Here is a 17,494-nt window from a genome sequence, read left to right as displayed (position 1 = left end):
CTGTGCGACCCAGATATATGATTCCTAAGTTATTAAAAGAAATAATATATTCCTCATCTGTTGAACTACAGAGATCCCTTCTTCTAAAATTGCTGCTAAAAGATAAAACCATGGGCAAGCAGATGCTGCTCTCACATCAGGTCATAAAAATTCAGCAGTGACATTCAAACAGAAAACATTCCCCTCACCACAGCACAGCCAGCCTGACACTGCAGCATCCAACTGGAGCCATCCTGTGTCAGGACCAAAGAACTCCCTGGCCAACCAGTATTTCTACTATTACAAATACATGCCCATGAATGGATTCATCTGAGAGATGTTCTTTGTTTTGGGGAATAAATCCTAAATTATATGGATAGTGTAGGGAACCAAACAGGTGTTCAGGCTAGAGGCCTTGAAACAGCTACTCAGCCAGAAGCCTCAGAGATAACACTGGAGATAGTATGGGGGAGACCAATATCATTCCAAAGAGAAAACTGAAGCAGACAGGGAGAGCACCAGCCCAAGGCCACCACAGCCAGTGGCAAAGGAGGATGGGAGATTCTTTCCCCCATGATTTTCTTCATACCAACAGGAAGCACATGAGCACCTCACACTGAAAAATGGCATGGTGGAAGGAAGAAAAAAAAGCTGTCACTGTTCAATCAGGAGTGATCCCATGGTAGAACTCTCAAATGTAATGCAATGTATAGGAAGAGGGCTCACATCCCTTGGGAAAAAAAAGCACAGGAGTCATTCACGCTCAGCCATCCCCTCCCATAAGACTGTGGGATGATCATTTCCTTCACTCACATATTTATTTAGAATTCGATAACTCATTGCCCCTAGTTTCCTGCTGGAGTTTGTCTTTCATTGTTCAAGATTTACATTACTCAACAGGAAATCAGTGAGAGGTCCAGTGATTAGAAAGGTGTGTTTCCCATTCACACCCACCCTTGCTTGCTCACTGGGAGCTGGAAGTGGGAAACGGTGTACAGTTGTGTCCATGGGAACTCAGGGAATTAGGGGAACAAAAGCAGAGGGAGTTATCCCATTTTATTAAAAGATACAGATTGCTTTGTCTGGCCATATGCTGCTGGCTATGACCACAAATCGATCCCTTATACACTGTTCATACTCAGGCCTTACAGCAACTACTTTCTCCACAGGCTGGGGAGGGTGCAGTTTATCAAAACACAACTATCAGGGCAGTACTTGAAAAGAGTAAGTATGGTGAAAGTGTCCCTTGATCTAAAATATGCTTCCTTCTCAAAGACTATTACTTTGACACTCTTGCCAGGGGAGAGAGATTCTGCACAGACTTAAAGTGCCACTTGTGAGATATAACTCAGTTTATCACAGTGTTTAGGAATTAGGCTGAGCAAGAATCAGCCCTCTCTGGTGCCCTTAGCTGTGGCTTTTAACCCCGATCTCACAAATGATGCTCCAATATGTTCTCTTTAATGGTTCCTCTGTAGCTGCACAGAGCAAAACAAAACACCACTAATCTTTTATGGGGTATCACTGGAACAGGATGCTTCCCTGGCTAAATCCCCCCCACTGGAAATGTCACAGCTGTTTTAAAACCTATGTCCCCCAAAGTTAGTTTGATAACAGGTACTCAACTCAGGGTTACATGGTGACTGCTCAGCACTACACTGTAACAGTGACTTGTGTAATGCAGTAGGTGAACTTTCTGGGCCACAGGTCCCAGCCACAACAGACTGGATTTCCAACCTAGACACTTTCAAGGCTTCCCAGTTAGCTCATCCTATGCAAAGGCTGGGTCTTTTATGTTCCTTCAGAATTCAGAGTGTGCTTGGAAAAAAAGGTCCAGCTTATCTGCCATTGTATGCTAAACCTCAGACAGGGAAGTCTCTGTTCCAAAAGAGGTTAAGGAAAGTCCAAAGTGGAAGTTTAATTTCCAAAAATTATTTTAACATAATTTTAAGAATGACTATTTCCTTTGACCAAGGAGGGACCTTAAGCAAATGTTCTTGCTCCAGGCTCACTGGTGTGCCACAACAAGCCTCCAAGACGTCCTACCACAGATGTAGGCAAGATAGCCCCCAGACACCACAATGCCTATGCCAGAAATTTTATCCTAAAGTAAAATCCCAATCTCCTCTAGTGCAACCGAAGATACATGTGTGTCATTTTGTCCATTTTAGACAGGGGGGAAAGCACATTGCCTCCTCTTCATGGCAGCTCTGCCAGAATAAGCCACATGCTCTGTTGGGGAAGAACACAGATAACAGACACTTCTTGCTCCTGTTGCTCAACAATGATTTCTCTAAAATTAGACCTTTCCTGCAACTGGAGACAACTCAATGCTGAGTAAAAGGGAAGATTTACAATGTATGTCTTACATATAAAAGTCCTGTTTACACCTCTTACATAGCTTCTTTCTCAGTAATAACCTTATGTTGACTCATGCTCGTTTTGCAAAATGAAACAATAGAGCTTCCTTATGTTAAGAGATTATTTTTTCTCCTGCTCAGGAAGACCACTGGGTTCTACAAATTACTGGAACCTCCTATCCAAAAAAACTATCAGAAGCCACCTCAGAGCAGCTAAACATCATATGCAAAAGTATTTTTGCTGTGATAGCCTAAAACATCTGGACTTCCTTGTAAAATAGAAATGACACATACCACAACTGATACAAGATTATTTAAATCACCCCAGACAGAAAACCTCCCCGCTAGCATTTCTTTCCCTGAAACACACCCAACACTTATAAGTATTATCTTAGATAACAGTTAGCCATTTTCCCAGCACAGAAAACTGCTATGGAAGCTGTGGAAAACAAGAGTATTGCAAGCACAGAAATAAATGTGGAGGATGAGCCTTTCACAGTGAAATGTGCACTAAGGATATCTGAACTGCATGATAATGAACGACACCTTCATGATTTGTTTCACTGTATGAATTACTCACCCAGTCCAGAAGGGTTTTAGGATTTTGAAAAATGCTGAAAGATGGACCACTCCTTAAAAAACAAGGATTTTTTCTTTTAATCCTACTTAACTTAGTGCTTTTGGTACATAATTTGATGCCTCTGTCAAGAAGGTATTGGCACCCAAACTTGCCCTTCTAATCCACCCTTAACTTTACCCTTTGAAGTTTTAGACTGATTGGGAAATTCTTAGGGGGTACAAGGTGAAATTGCTCCAGTGGAGTGGGAGCCCCCTCAGGGGCTGTACTTACCTGGTCCAAGTGCAGGGCACCATCAGTGAAGCGCTGCTTGCGGAGGTTCTGGGCAATTCGATGCAGGTTCAGCACAGCTTCCTGGATCTCAGCTATTGAGTGCTGAGGTGAGACAGGGGGTAGTTCTTCAGGTGATAACACCTTCCCAGGGCTTTCAATCATAATCTGTGCATGCTCGTAGCTTAGCTTCACGCAGGAGCAGATGACTGTCCGCCCAAACCACTCATCAAGGATCTGCAAAATTGGAAAGTGTAAATCGATCTGAGGACTCATTCTTCCAGTGCACGAAAGCTTGGGAAGTTGTACAAGCACTGGAAGGAATGACACCAGACCTCACCACTGCCTGTGATCTCCAAGTGAAGTTCCTGTCCTACTGAGACCTTCAGGCCTTTTGCCCATATAGGTTGTCTAGCGTTGAGTAACATGCACATGCATGTAACATATAACAATATATTGTACATATACATAGGGAACTGCTTGGATCTCCCTTCTTTACCTTATTTCCCTCCTTCATAGAGCCCAAAGAACTACAGCCAATCCAGAACTTGAAATCAGTCCGTTGAGTCAAAGGTTACCAGGTTGCAGGAGTGGCAACAGGCAGATACCCACATGCCAGATCTCCTACCTAAAACATGGCAGAATGAATTCCACCTCTTCAATTAAAGTGTGGCCACCAGGGTACGAGGGGCTGGCCTTAAAATACACTGTTTTCAGGAGTACTGGAAGAATCTCATTGTATGACTTGCACTTGTGAAAGTACCTGAGTAGGACTTTGGTGGGTCTGGAGGAGAGATAAAGAGTCACTGATCCCCTGTTTCTCTAAACATGTTTATGGTCCTAGGCCCAAACTCAAGCCAGGAACCTTTCTGGGCTTTCAAACTATTTTGGAATCGAAAGGAAAATATTCTATAAATTGCTTATAACACTCTTTTATTTTAAATCAGAAGTCACTCAATTTTAAACTCCCTAACAGAATACCAATGTAGAAGTAGCAATTCAGAATTATGCCTTAAAAGAGAAAGGAAAATCTATTTTCAGCTGAGATATAGAAAAGAATTCAACAGCTCATCAAGTCAGTGAGAAAGCGCAGAAGGACATGGGCAGAAGGCTCTTCACAAAAGTCAAGAGCGTTGGCATAAGGGCTCTGGAGAGAGATGCAGTCTCTGATAAACCATTCAAAGCACAAGTGCTCAGAGAACGATTGGAGAATTACAATTCTCCCTTAGCTACAAGTGCCACCTCACCCCTTCATCAGCACAACAGGACAAGGTAAATTCTGCAAGTGACGGTGCCCAGGGAGAACAGCCAGATCTCTGTGACAGCCTCATCAAGGACATGGCTTCAGAAAGACAAACTTTCTGCTTAGCAGTAAAGGCCTGATCCCAAAAATACCCTTGCTGCCTCACAGAATATATACTGTGCAGTATAACTCTGCAGATCAGAGCTCTGAAAGTCACAGGGCATTTAAGCTCATTTCTAATTCAAAAGTGCTCTAACAGTGGAGATGCAGCAAGTGGCATCTTGCAATGTAAAGTGCTCTGACCCTCAGCTCATGGTTATTCTGTGTGTGTCCCTTCCTCTAAGCCAAGGAGAAAAAAAGGAAGAGAAAGCCACAAAGCTGAACAGAGATGCTGTAACTGTGCTGGCAGCACCTCCTCTGTGCTCTGCTGCATCCCATTAAACGTGGCTCAGCTTCTTGTGGTGATGGGGGATGCATATCTGGTAGGTCAGTAACATCTGATGCAATCTGCTGGACCCAAGAAATCTCCTGATATTAAGCAAACACAATCTCTGGTGTGGAAGAGGCTGCACTGCTCTTTAAATGATCCACTTCCTGAGCACAGCATGTGATGGCAGCCAGTGCTGCTCAGCTGAAACCCTCCCAACAGCACAGTCTCTGGGGCTACAGGTCTCTCTGAGGGTGTGGCATAGCTGTGCAGGGGGCTGAGGTCTTTCTCCACACAAGGCAGTGTCTGTATCACGTCCTGGCTGACGACAACAGTTTTGAGCCTGGAAAACACAGTGTTTGTACAGGATGTTTGAGATTGAAGCAATTTTTCCTTGTCACTGTTAGAAGGAACCAGCAGGGCTGTGCTTCAAACATCAGTAGGCAAAACTTAAAAAGAAAAGTTGCATTGTTTGTTTGCAAATATCTTTCTGTTGACTGCATCCCAACAAGAACGTGCTACGTCGTTCCTATTAACGCCCAGCTCTGCTTCAGAGGAACAGCACAGATGTAACAATAAGGTTAACGCCTCTGCCCTTGGAAAGTCATTTCGGGTACATGGTGTCACACTATCCCACTGTAGTCCAGGGACCTATGTGGAGTGCTGCTCAGGCAACATTTTGTTACAGTCAATGAAAACTAGAAGAGAAAAACTTCAGAACCCAAGAGCAATAGCAACAAGAAAGTGCCTGTCTCCAGAAAAGGCTAAACCTGGCATTATTTTTCTAAAAGAAAACCAAAATTAAAAATCCCAACAAGCTATCAGTAGTCACATTCAAATGTTGAATCTGCACGGCTTTTCCTCGTGGAAAGCATAAGCTTTAGACTTACTTGCTTTGGAATAGGAACAGTGGAATCTCAGAGCAGCTCTCACCTCTGGTAGTGCTGCTGGGCTCTGCCTTGGAGGCTCAAGGTTACGGTACCTCTGTGCACTTGGGGTGCAATAAAGTGCCCTTCAGCCTCTGAGGAAGGAGGGCCACGGAGATGGTGAAGGGCCTTGAGAGGAAGCTGTATCAGGAGTGACCGAGGTCACTTGGTCTGTTCAGCCTGGAGAAGAGGAGACCGAGGGGAGTCTACAATTTGCAGTCTACAATTCCCTCGTGAGGAGAAGAGGGGCAGGCACTGACCTCTCTTCTGTGGTGACCAGTGACAGAACCGAGGGAATGGCCTGAAGTTGTGTCAGGGGAGGTTTATGTTGGACATTAGAAAAAGGTTCTTCACCCAGAGGATAGTTGGCTGCTGGAACAGGCTCCCTAGGGAAGTGGTCACAGCACCAAGCCTGACAGAGTTCAAGAAGCATTTGGATGATACTCTCAGGCACATGGTGTGACTCTTGGGGATGGTCCTGTGCAGGGCTAAGGGTTGGACTCGATGATCCTTGTGGCTCCCTTCCAACTCAGCATATTCTGTGATTCTGTGAACGTCCTGTCTTCAATGTCAGTGCTCTCATGGCTCTCCACCAGCAGCTGAGGTTCAAGGGCTGTGTTGGGGCCTTTAACTCACCTCCCTTTCGCCTAGCAGAGCATGGGGGAGCATGTGATCCTGTTTACACTGAGATATGGACATAGTAACACCTATAAATACAAGCTCTTAAAAGAATGCCCCCCTAGGCAGAAGCCCTACAACCGCTTTTTCTTTTGGAAAGAGTAAATTCTTCACCTGGAATTCACATCAAGTGACCTCAATTAAGACTGCAATCCTGAAAGTCCTTGTAGGAGAAACCAGTTTGTGGAAATGGCCACAGGCATGCTGCTCTCCCAGGGGCAGCATGGCCATGGCCCAGACCACTGCTCCTCTGGAGATCTGCTCCCTGAGCCAGCAGAAGGCAGATGCTACAGATCCTCTGTCTTCTCACTGGTCAGACACAGTTGGACTGAGCACTGTTTGAAATACAACTAATGGATACGTTACATGGAACAAGAGAAAAGACGTAATTAAAGGCTCATTTTAATTAAGACTTGACTATTAGCTGTTCAAAGATGACTCGGAGTCAATAAAAGGTCCACCAAGAATCTACTATTAGAAGGCCTTGTAAGTAATCACAGGGGAATATAGGAAGGGGAACACTTTTCACAGCAGACATACAATCCACCTCAGTGACAGAGCAGGGACTTGCAGCAGAAATACAGAATCAGGACTGCAATTCTATTTTGCTAAAACACAAAGTTAGATTCAGTATATTTCAGAGCAGCTGGGACCACAACAAGGAAGTAAAGTTAATCTTTGTGAAAAATTACCAAATTGGCACAACAGCGTCTACAGAAAGAGTTGTGGTTAAAAAAAAAAAAAATCACAAAAAGTGATCAGAGTGTGCTCTGATCCTGCCAGTCTTTAGCCCCTCTTGGTTAGTGAGGGGACTCTGTGATCACCAAAGAGGAGATTTTAGGGTTACAAAGAGTGTGGGAAAAGAATAGGGAGAGAAATGAAGACCTGGGGAGTGCTAGCAGGCAGCTGAGGGCAGCTCACTGCACCAACAGACAGCTTCCACAACTGCTCCCTGGAAATAACACATGCAGAGGATGTAGCTGTGCCTTTGCTGAAGGGCTATCATGCTTTATTTGGACTGATGTAATTTGCAGCTCTGAAGAAGAATTAAATAGTCTGTTTACCAGAGAGAGGCAGAGGGATACTGCCCACATCCACTGCATTGCACAACTGTCTGTGAAGGCAGGGCTGGAGTCAGGGGACACATCTTGTACCACCCAAAGCATTAGCTTTGAATTGCTGCTGGAGGCAAGACATTTAATGGTTGGGTGACCTGGCAAGGAGCAGGACATTCTCTATTCCTGAGATTCATACAAATATTCCTCCTTTCTCCACCATGTTGAGAGATTAGTCCAGTTGGAAATTCCACAGTATATCATCAGCAAGACAAGATACAGGGACAGTTTTACATCCTCCACTATTTTTCACCTTTGCTATCCACCTGGGTGTTAAGGGATAGAATTTTTACCACTCTCTCTGCAAGAGTAGGGGCTGGCCACCAAGGTAGGACAGATTAGCAGGATGACTGCCTGCTGCTTGAAGTACCTTGCCTTCTGGAGACAACTTCCACATCACAGAGAATGTCAGTCTATCTTGCATAGGATTGAGACTGCATAACTCCTCACAGAGCAGCCTGGGAAGCATTGGGATCACCTGGAAGAGAAGAGAGCCTTTGTGAGACACCAGCTTTTAGTGTGGTCAAGCTTACCTGAACAGTTGGTAAAGGGCAGGCTCAACAATGCACAGAAGGAGAAAATGCACTAAACAGTTGGGATCACATTCTCTGTGGCAGGAGTGGCTATGTCACAGCTCTGGGATGCATCATCCCTGCCAGAGCTATATCACATGGAGAACAGCATGCTGGCATGGAACAAGTAAGTAAACCAAACCCTCTGGAATGAGAGGAAGTCAGACATGACACCAACACTCACATCCCTCAATGAGACCAGAAGCAGCTGTCAGTCTCCAACCTGGGAATCATTCCCAGTGCTCCCCTCTGAAGAATGGAGTAACCATCCTGGAGCATCCTGCATCCTCGGTTATGCAAACACTTACTCTGCAGCTTTTAAGGTCACAAAGTTTGCTTTGTTTTCCACTTCTTTCCCACTGCCACTTTGGCACTGGGAAGAATGAGGAAGGCTCAGCACATCAGGAAACTTAATGTTGAAGAAACATGGTCCTGGCAGTCAGGAGCTGAAGAGCTTGGATTTGAGAACTGTGTTTCTTGCTTTGCCACTGAATACCACGTAATCAGGCAAGTAATGCAAGCCTGCTCTCTGCAAAGCATACATGAAACTTCTCCCATGCATCACAGAAGCCATGCTTGGTTTCAGTAAAGATTGAACCATGCTTTGCAGCACGGGTAGGAATGCATAGATGCTGGTGAGATAAACAAAAGTGCCTGTTTTATGACTATTGACCATGGTGTTTCCAAATGGAGAACAATTATTGCTTTATTATGTTCAACTCTGTTTGAACAAAATGTCAGTCAACACAAATTTCTGGCAGGATTTTTTAACCCATGTCCTAATTCCTTAAAACTAATCAATATTTCTGCTGCTGAACATTGAATTACCAAACCACAAATTAGTCACCTGACTAACACCAACAAAGCTAAACTTTTCAGTATATTCATGTTAGAGCAAACCTGAGCAGCTCCAAGTGTTTCTACCATCCCTGAGTTATTTCTCAAGTGAAGTCTGCAGTAAAGATAATCTTTAGCAGCTGTTTAATGAAGCAAACTTAATTATTAGAGTTTTGCTTCTTATTTCCCTTCTCATTATTTACCTTTGTGAAGAGGCAGTAAATGCCCTCAAAGAACCACCAAGTTATTTCTCTTGTTTATTTTGAGTAGCAACGTGGGCTGGTGCATTCCAGAAAAACAGAGAGAAATGCTCTACTTGGTTGCCATAAAATAATTTAGCTATTTAATTTAGTTTCCGTTTTGACTGCTCTGAGTGCCAGCCTGTAAATATAGGACCAACAGGAAGCTGGCATACAAATCCCAGCTCTTCCAAACTCTGTGACACCTGTTTAGTGATTTCAGAGATACTGGGATGCAGTGGAATAACTGCTCCTCAAACCAGTAAGAAAGAACAGTCTCAGGTGTCCATAAAGTGCACATGCTTTATACTTACCTCTTGTTTTGAAGGAATGACTCTTAAGATATTTAATCACATTTGCGGTTTGGCACCAGATGATGGCTATAAATCCATTCTAACTGCAGTGCATGTTAATGCCAAGAGGTTAACTGTACAGTCTGGGACTGTCAGGGAGTCACAACATGAATCAGCAGCCCTGGTTCAGCTGGAAGGTCACAAGGGCACAGCCTATGATAAGCTGTTTCCCACAACACAAAGGCCGTCAACTCTGTTATTCCAGTTGTGAACAGAACGTTAACAATACTGCTACATTCATAACTCACAGACCCAGTACGTGAGCTCAGCCATGCTGCCTGGGAGGACCCGCACCACAAGGTTATAAATTCAGCACGAGTGGTGCCAACCCACACCAGAAAGGAGAGAAAATAGCTTTACAGACTATCGGAAATCCCTGCCTGCCTAAGATCACCCGTGACCACCATGAGACCCTGAAGTTCAGGTCACAGTGAACAAAGTGCTAGTAATTTAATAAAAGCTACGATGCCCTTTTCCACCCAAATTAAAAGCTGCTTTTCTCTCTCTCCTTAACTCTGTGATTGATCATCTGATAATGGTCTGTACTTATTGAATATTTCTGTGCCTTAGCACGCCCTCTTTCCCTTCACACTTCCTGCAGCAATACCAGTCTGCTAGAAAAATGCCTACATGAAACATGAAAGCCCATCCATGAAGAATAGCCCAAACTAAACAATGGGATGCCTGTTTTAAGTGTACTTGAGCAGGATTAATGTCCAATTCAAGAGGCTATAATTCAATGGAAGGGCTTTCAATGATGTGAAACACAAGCAAAGCTTTAACTCAGATCATAATTACAGCACTAAACACTCAACAAGCAATTAGCTGTAACAAATCTACTGTTAAATAGGGAAGCATCAACCTGTGTTACCCTTGTTTTACAGGAGAGAAACTTTAGGCAAAGTAACTTAACCCAAGCCATTGAGGAAGTCTCATGGGAGAACAAGAATGCAATCAACTTTTTCCTGGGCTCAGCAAACACATACATAGCATAATGTGACCTTGAACTGAAGGTATTTCAATTTTATCTACCTTACTGAATTAAAAGACACCTGTTTTCAACACCACAAGAGCCTTGGCTGACTGTCTCCCTCTGCTTTAACATCACAATTCCTCTTCACCCTCTACATGGAGAATAAACCAGCTGTCACAAGGCATAGAAGTTTAAGTTATAAATACACATTTCCTTTTTCCTTAACATGATACAGTCACAGCCTGAAAGGATTCCTAGTAATTGCAAGCCCAGCATTTAACAAACAAAGATGTCACAACTGTGTCACACTCGGAGAGCAAGATGTTTCAGGAGAGATCCCAGGGGCTGCCCAAAGGAACTTTGGCAACAGGATTATCTCCATCTCTTTCTGACGGAGACACAGGATGAGAGGAGATTTCCCTAAGTACGTCTTTCATGTCCAGATTTGCAAAACAGCAGAGTTGCGTAGCATCACCTCGAATAATCCAGAGGTTGCCCGGCATTTTTTAAATGCTTTGCCCTTCCCATGACTGTCTGCCAAGGGACAGTGGTGCCTGCCAGCTGCCCTGTGGAGTGCCACAGCACGCAGAAAGCCAGCGAGCTGAAACGCTGCCGAGGGATAGCACCTCCAGCGTGAAGTGGTTTCCTTGGCAAATTGTTACATTGGGGATCACATCAATTCAGCTTGGTTTTACTGCAGGTGGAAATAAAGTCACCTGGGCTTATACAGGGATCATAAACCTGGAATAAGGGGTCTATAAATGTAGCTGAATATAGAAAGGCAGTTGGAGAGGCCCAACAGGGCTAGGCAAAAGAATTTTACAATGTAAAAAAGGACTTACACCCCCCAGGAAATCCTTTCTAATGAATGTGTCATAGAAACCCGGGCTGAAGAAAGGCTTGGGTGGTGAGAGCTCATCTGGTTTTCATCCCCCTCTATCAGTCAGACTAATAAAAGACATCATTTCTCCCCATAAGCCTAATAAGGCTCAAGAGATACTGGAAAGGGCTCTTCTTTGAGTGAAAGGCTGATATGCACAATGCTGGAGAGGCAGGTCTGCATTTCAAATAAAACCACAGACAGAGGATTTATCTCTTCCTATTTCCAATGTTCAGCACTACCCTGGAGACTCATTGCTCCAGCAGTGCCCAATGGCCATTCTCCCCACAGGCAGACCCATGTCCCAGCCAAAGCCATGGGCAGCACTGGAAAACCAAAGTGAGAGAAGACACTGCTGGGGCTGGGGAGGTTCCTACACTTTGTCATCCCAGTGTTATAAAACAGACCTGTGACCATGGCTGGTCACACTGCTTAGCAGCTGACTCCTCTGCATGGGAAGATCTAACCTCCTGATTGTGAGAGCCCTTGGTTTTGTTTTGTTTTGTCACTTTGACTAATAAAGTGCTTCCAGAAACCAAATGTGAGTTTCCAGTCTCAGACTCATTCCTAGGGAGCTGCGCAGTGGGAGGGAGCACACGCATGCTGGGATGATAAAAGCTCTGATAAAATCAGAAACATCTGCTGCAGCCAAGACTGACTCTCTGGCCAGGTTCAGAGCAGGTTATCCAAGAGTGGCTCCCACCAACAGACTCACTATAGCAGCTTTGCAAGGAACAGAAGGGGAAAACTGGCCAGTCAACTAAAGGGAAAAGAGAACAAACTCTGGAAGAATAACCCCTTATCCTCACAAAAATTGCACAAGCAGTTTTACTCTCTTCAAAAAACTCCATTCTGCTGGCATCCTGCTTTGGCTGCTCCTCATTCCTGGTTCAGGTTGATTATGACCACTACTGACTCCCAGGGTGACTCCTTCTCCCACCATCCATCTGATGGGGAGGGTTGTATTAACCAAGAGTTTCAATCAGCTGCTCTCCCCAGAGCCGGGAGGAGGATGCTGAAGTCCAACAATGGAGTGGGCTCAGCAAGTCTCTTGCTTATACACTAAAAGACACTCAAAGGAAATAGGCAATTTGTTTATGAGCCAAGATTTCTGCTCAGAAGTTGTATCAACACTTCCATGAATTCAGATTTTGAGCAACTCTTCGTTACTCAGCCTGAGATTATCAAAATATCAACACCCTGACAACCTGCTGGTGTCAAAAGTGAATGTCTTAAAGTCCTTGGACTTAACATGAAGACAGGCTTACAGTTCCGATCTTTGATCTCCAGTGTAAAATAGGACCAGTAAAATATTATAGGGATTTATGGCTGACCTCTCACTCGAGCTGCTTCACACCTAAAATAACAGCAGAAGATGTGCCAAAAAAGAGGAAACTGTTTAGGTTTTCTTGCTTCTTAAAACCTGATACATTCTTACTTCAAAAACTTTTGACTTTTATTAAAAAGACCACTAGCAATTACACAATAACTCCTCTTTTGGATACATGGTTCAGGAAAATTAAATATGTGGCTTTATTTAACTTTTTGGGGAGGATTAGCATGGTGCTAACCTCTCGCAGAATCACAGTTGTCTTAGGAAACAGTTTCATCAAAGGAAAGCATACTCTCTATAAGAGTCATGCTACCATCTTGTTTCAGACAGCCCGGCTGCTTTCCTTTGCCCATCCCCTAGCTCCTTTTCATCTCTTGCAACTAAAATATTGACAATTTCATCATCTAACCCAGTTTACTCTTTTAAAATATATTTTCTGCAGGGCAGAAGTGTGGGTGAAACATTTATCCTGACTGCTAGGCCAAGCAGTTGAAGAGTAATTGAAGATTAGGGCCTACAGGTAACTTATGTTGGCATTGCACAGGACTGACTGGCAGTGCTAGGGAGAAAACATGTTTTGAAAAAAAATTGAATTAGCTTTTGCATTCAACTGGATTTTTATGAAAAATGTCTCCTTTCTTTATAAAAATCTTCCTTCTCCTTTTAAAGAAGAATCACATGCCTTCAAACCACACTATTTTGACTTGGAAATGCTACCACAACATCCCCCTGGATTACAGCTTTGCTGCCCCCAATGACATCCCCCCCTTGGTCGGCCCACATCTCCCACAGAGCTACAGCCATCGAGTCATCCATCAGAGGGGCAAGCAGAGCACAGCAGAAGCCAAGGGCTTATCATGGGAGAGACTAGGATTGGGAAGACTGGTACCAGAACTGCTGTTTCCACGAGATATGCATTGCTTCCCACTCCGGGAGAACAGCAAGTCAGTGGGAACTGGGGTCTCCCAGCGCATGGCACACGTCTGGTGTTGGTGTCACTACTGCCAATCCAGCTGGGACACTTTGGCATTGCTACCATAGCTGTTCCACAGGGAGCTGAAATCATCCAGACTCACTGAGGCCCCCTAAAGCTGTGCCTTGCTGTTTCCACCCAAAGAAAGTCATGGAACAGATACTAAAGGTTAATGGCTTGATATCAAACCACTAATTTGATTTCACTAGAGCAACATAAATCATTTTATCATCTGGAAAGTGTGGAGAGGACACAGGAAGCTAGTGGAATAAGGATCATTACAAAACCCTCCCCAGATAATAGCCCTGAAAACAACCAGGAAGGGAAGGAAAGGGAAGAATCACTCCTAATTCTAAGTAGCAAGCAGGATATGTTTATTTATTATAGGAAACATCCTGTCATCCTGGAAGGGGCTGTGGACAGAAGGACTTTAGCCTGACAGAATGGAAGTGCAAGCAGAAGCAGTTACTCTGCTTCAACACTCTTCTTCATGCAGCTGATGACTCAAGCCTACACAGGACATTGACAGCCAAGTTTTCTAGCTTTCCTGCAAGTATGGTGACAGTGATATCTGATAAGCTACAAAGTGTTTCTGCTTATTCAACTGAAAAGGAGACAGCCACAGACAAAACCTACATGCTTCCCTTCCAACAGTGTTAAACTTGAACCTGTTCATTTTTCGAGTTTAGAAGTCAACATTAAACTTGAATTTAACATTTAATTCTGATATGCTGAAATCCGTATAATTTCAAATATCTTTTCATTGTGTGATGAAGGAACACCGTTCTCCACTATTTGCAATACCCAGATAAAATAAGAGTGTGAGCTTTCTGTTTTACCTCAAGATGTTTCTTTGTTACAGTGTTTTACACCCTACTCTGCCATACATCCACTTGTGGGAGGGATGAGCTGTACTACTGCACTGAAGGCAAAGTCAAAACTCTCCACTGCATCTGCCGATTTCAAGCTCTCAAGAGCAAAGCAGAGGAGCCAGCTCAGGTCTGTCAGGCTTGGCTCAGGTCAGCATTGAGCTGGTGCTGAGCTCTGCTCCTGAGCTGGTGACCCCTGGCACACGTGGGTCTCTGACCACAGACACAGGGTCACAAACTGCTCCACCCCGTGCTCTTCCCGTAAGCTCCAAGGTGGTCAGCAGCCATGTCAGCTCTTGTGTTTGCATCAGCTTACTCATTTCTGTAGGCTTCCTGCAATAATAGCCAGATTTTGATTGTGAGCATCTGGCAACGAACCTTGAAAATCAATTTATGGTAAATGTAAGACACAGTCACCAGACAGAAAAAGGAAAAGCTGTCCTTACCTTCTGCACTAGGTAGACACTCGTCGCCCTTTCGCTCGCCACTTTATCCAGTTCTGTTTCTTCCAGCACGAAGTAGCTCACATCTGCGATGTGAACTCCCACTTCCAAGTTCCCTGGAATTGCACAAGGAAGTCAGTAGGCTGCGCGTAGACATGAACTGCTGACATATTTAACTCCTGACTCCTCTCCCCTTCCCCCCAGTGCTACCTTTTTGCCTTATGCCATATCTCACACCTTATGCCAATATCTTTCCACCTCTTCCATCTGAGATGAAAACTGTGCTCTCTCAGGACACTACCAAATTCACAACCAGTGTGGCTACAGCAAACAAGGGAATACAAATACAAGTGAATCCTCAAGCACAGTGGTGGAAATGTGAAAACCCTTAAAAACCATGTGGATAAGTCCTTCCAGTTAGAAGCTTGTAATAGTGAGCTCAGTCCTCATCCCTTTGTTATCTTGCACGCAAGAAAAATGGGACCCCACCTTACAAGCACACAGGCAATGCAGGATCCCATTTCCCAGGTATGGAGCAGTTGGTCACACATGCTTTTGGGTTCTTAGAGCTGCACTTATTTCCACTTCAAGCTGGTTGAGCCCAAATTGCTGCTGGGGACCTGGGAAATCTTCAATGGTTTTGGACCAGGCTATGCACAAGTGCAGCTTTCCAATAACAGAATATTCCCACTATTATCCTGCCTTCCCTTCAGATTTGGCTTTTTATCCTTTAATTAGAGTCCAGTCTAGAAGTATCTTAATTCAAAAGTTAGGCTAGAGAGCAGTACTACTGAGGTTTATCATGAGGTTTTGGCACTAATTGGGATTTGGAAGTAGTGATCATCCTCAGCTTTGGAAGTAATTAGTAGCTGGGTCCAAGAAATTCTGGTTTGCTAATCCTCAAAGCAGCCTATTGACCTTTGTTTTCTCTGGAAGGACTAGGCTAGATTTGAGGTGCTTATTTGTAGAATACTTCTAAGTGCAGCGGGTTCCTAATTATAACATTTGGTTCTTTAGAGGAATTCACTAACCTCTGGGTATCTATAAATATTTTTTCTTTCCTTAATTTTTTTAAAGAGACAAAGTAATAAGATCCCACACTGGTGTCAATCCTGTTTATTTATACACCTCACAAGGAACGTTATCAAAGCCCTTCTCTAGAGTGTCACGTTTTTCAAGGAAAAATGGTTTGTTGCTGTTGTCATTAAGCAGTACATCTGCCCGTGTGCCCTTCTGATGGGTAATGATGTGGGATTTCAGCAGAGTGGGAAAGGAAATGGGTACAGGTGAAGAGGAAATGTGAGAAGGATCAAGTTCATACTAGGAGAGGCACCCAGCCCGCTGTGTCCCAGCTGGGAGCTCAGGGAAGTGAGCACCAGCCCACCCTGCACAACTGTTTGAATTGGTAACGATTTTAACTTTATTATGCCATGTTTGCACAGCACTTTGAGTACATAAAGTGTCATCTTGCTTTTTGAGTGGCTTTTGTACACTCTGACAGAACACAGATGTAAAGGCAGCAGAAACACACATGGAAAACGGGAGCGCTGGGGTTTGGATCTGCCCACGTAACCTCCAGTCACTGGAAGGTCCCGCAGAGAGTAAATATGATGGCAGCAGGGAGAGAGGGCAATAATTCCATTGCACACCAAGGGACAAATTCCACCACTCGTTAGGAAGCTGGGAGCAAAGACTGCAGATCAAATGGTTCACCTCAGAAAACTGCCTACAGCTGTGTTGTGATATTATCACATGCCTTGAAAGCTGCTCTACATGGATTAAGCATCCAAGCCTGAAACTACTTAGACAGTAAGTCTTAGACCAACAGTTCAACCAACAGGTTTAATATTACACACACTCAAAGCCAACACACCCAGAAGGTAAAAAAATATTGAACACTTTGAAGTCAATATTGTAATGTATTGACCCTGCAGGCAAATATTGACTAAAGGAAAAGGAGAGGGGGTCATTACATCATGCCTTTAATCGTACTTTAATTCAATATGTGCACTGTTACATACATGAACTTTTTGTCCTCAATAGAAAATCGACAAATCAAGAAAGATCTCATTGCATGAGATAATAAAACATGAAGTCAGCCAACGAAAACACACTGAGCAGAGTTAAATTTCATTCAGGTTTCCCACCAGAGTTTCTAAAAGCTGGGGTCAGCGTGAGCCCCTTGCTTTTGAACTTTTAATGGAAATTCTATCTAAATATTTTCTTACATACATTGACATAATGCAAACTGGCAGCTCTTGGGTTTATCTTGCTCAAGTATGAATCACCCTATCTCCCTCACCCCCAAAATATTCAGACCAAGAGAACTTGAAGATACAGCACATTGATCAACCAATCTGATTTCTCTCAAATCACTGCTTTTGAATGTGCTAGACAAAATACCAGCCTAAGCCTGCAAAGAAATACCTGCCTGCTGGTTTATTTGC

At 43.9% G+C, this 17,494-nt stretch overlaps 1 protein-coding gene across 4 annotated transcripts in view; it reads right to left on the bottom strand.

Moving 5' to 3' along the window:
* Positions 1-17,494, bottom strand: part of DIS3L2 (DIS3 like 3'-5' exoribonuclease 2) — a 182,863-nt gene that overhangs the window by 59,005 nt on the left and 106,364 nt on the right. For all 4 annotated transcript variants that reach the window (XM_027647397.1, XM_027647400.1, XM_027647401.1 and 1 more), the window contains 3 exons: positions 15,051-15,163; positions 7,946-8,053; positions 3,190-3,423 (listed from right to left, as the gene is read on the bottom strand). In XM_027647397.1, the coding sequence (XP_027503198.1) occupies positions 3,190-3,423; positions 7,946-8,053; positions 15,051-15,163 (455 nt within the window). The remainder of the gene's footprint in view (positions 1-3,189; positions 3,424-7,945; positions 8,054-15,050; positions 15,164-17,494) is intronic.

This window comes from Corapipo altera, unplaced genomic scaffold (genome assembly GCF_003945725.1).
Source record: "Corapipo altera isolate COAL_440 unplaced genomic scaffold, ASM394572v1 113, whole genome shotgun sequence".
Taxonomy (NCBI): Eukaryota; Metazoa; Chordata; class Aves; order Passeriformes; family Pipridae; genus Corapipo; species Corapipo altera.
The sequence above is the reverse complement of the archived record's forward strand: the minus strand, read 5'-3'. Positions and strand labels throughout refer to the sequence as shown.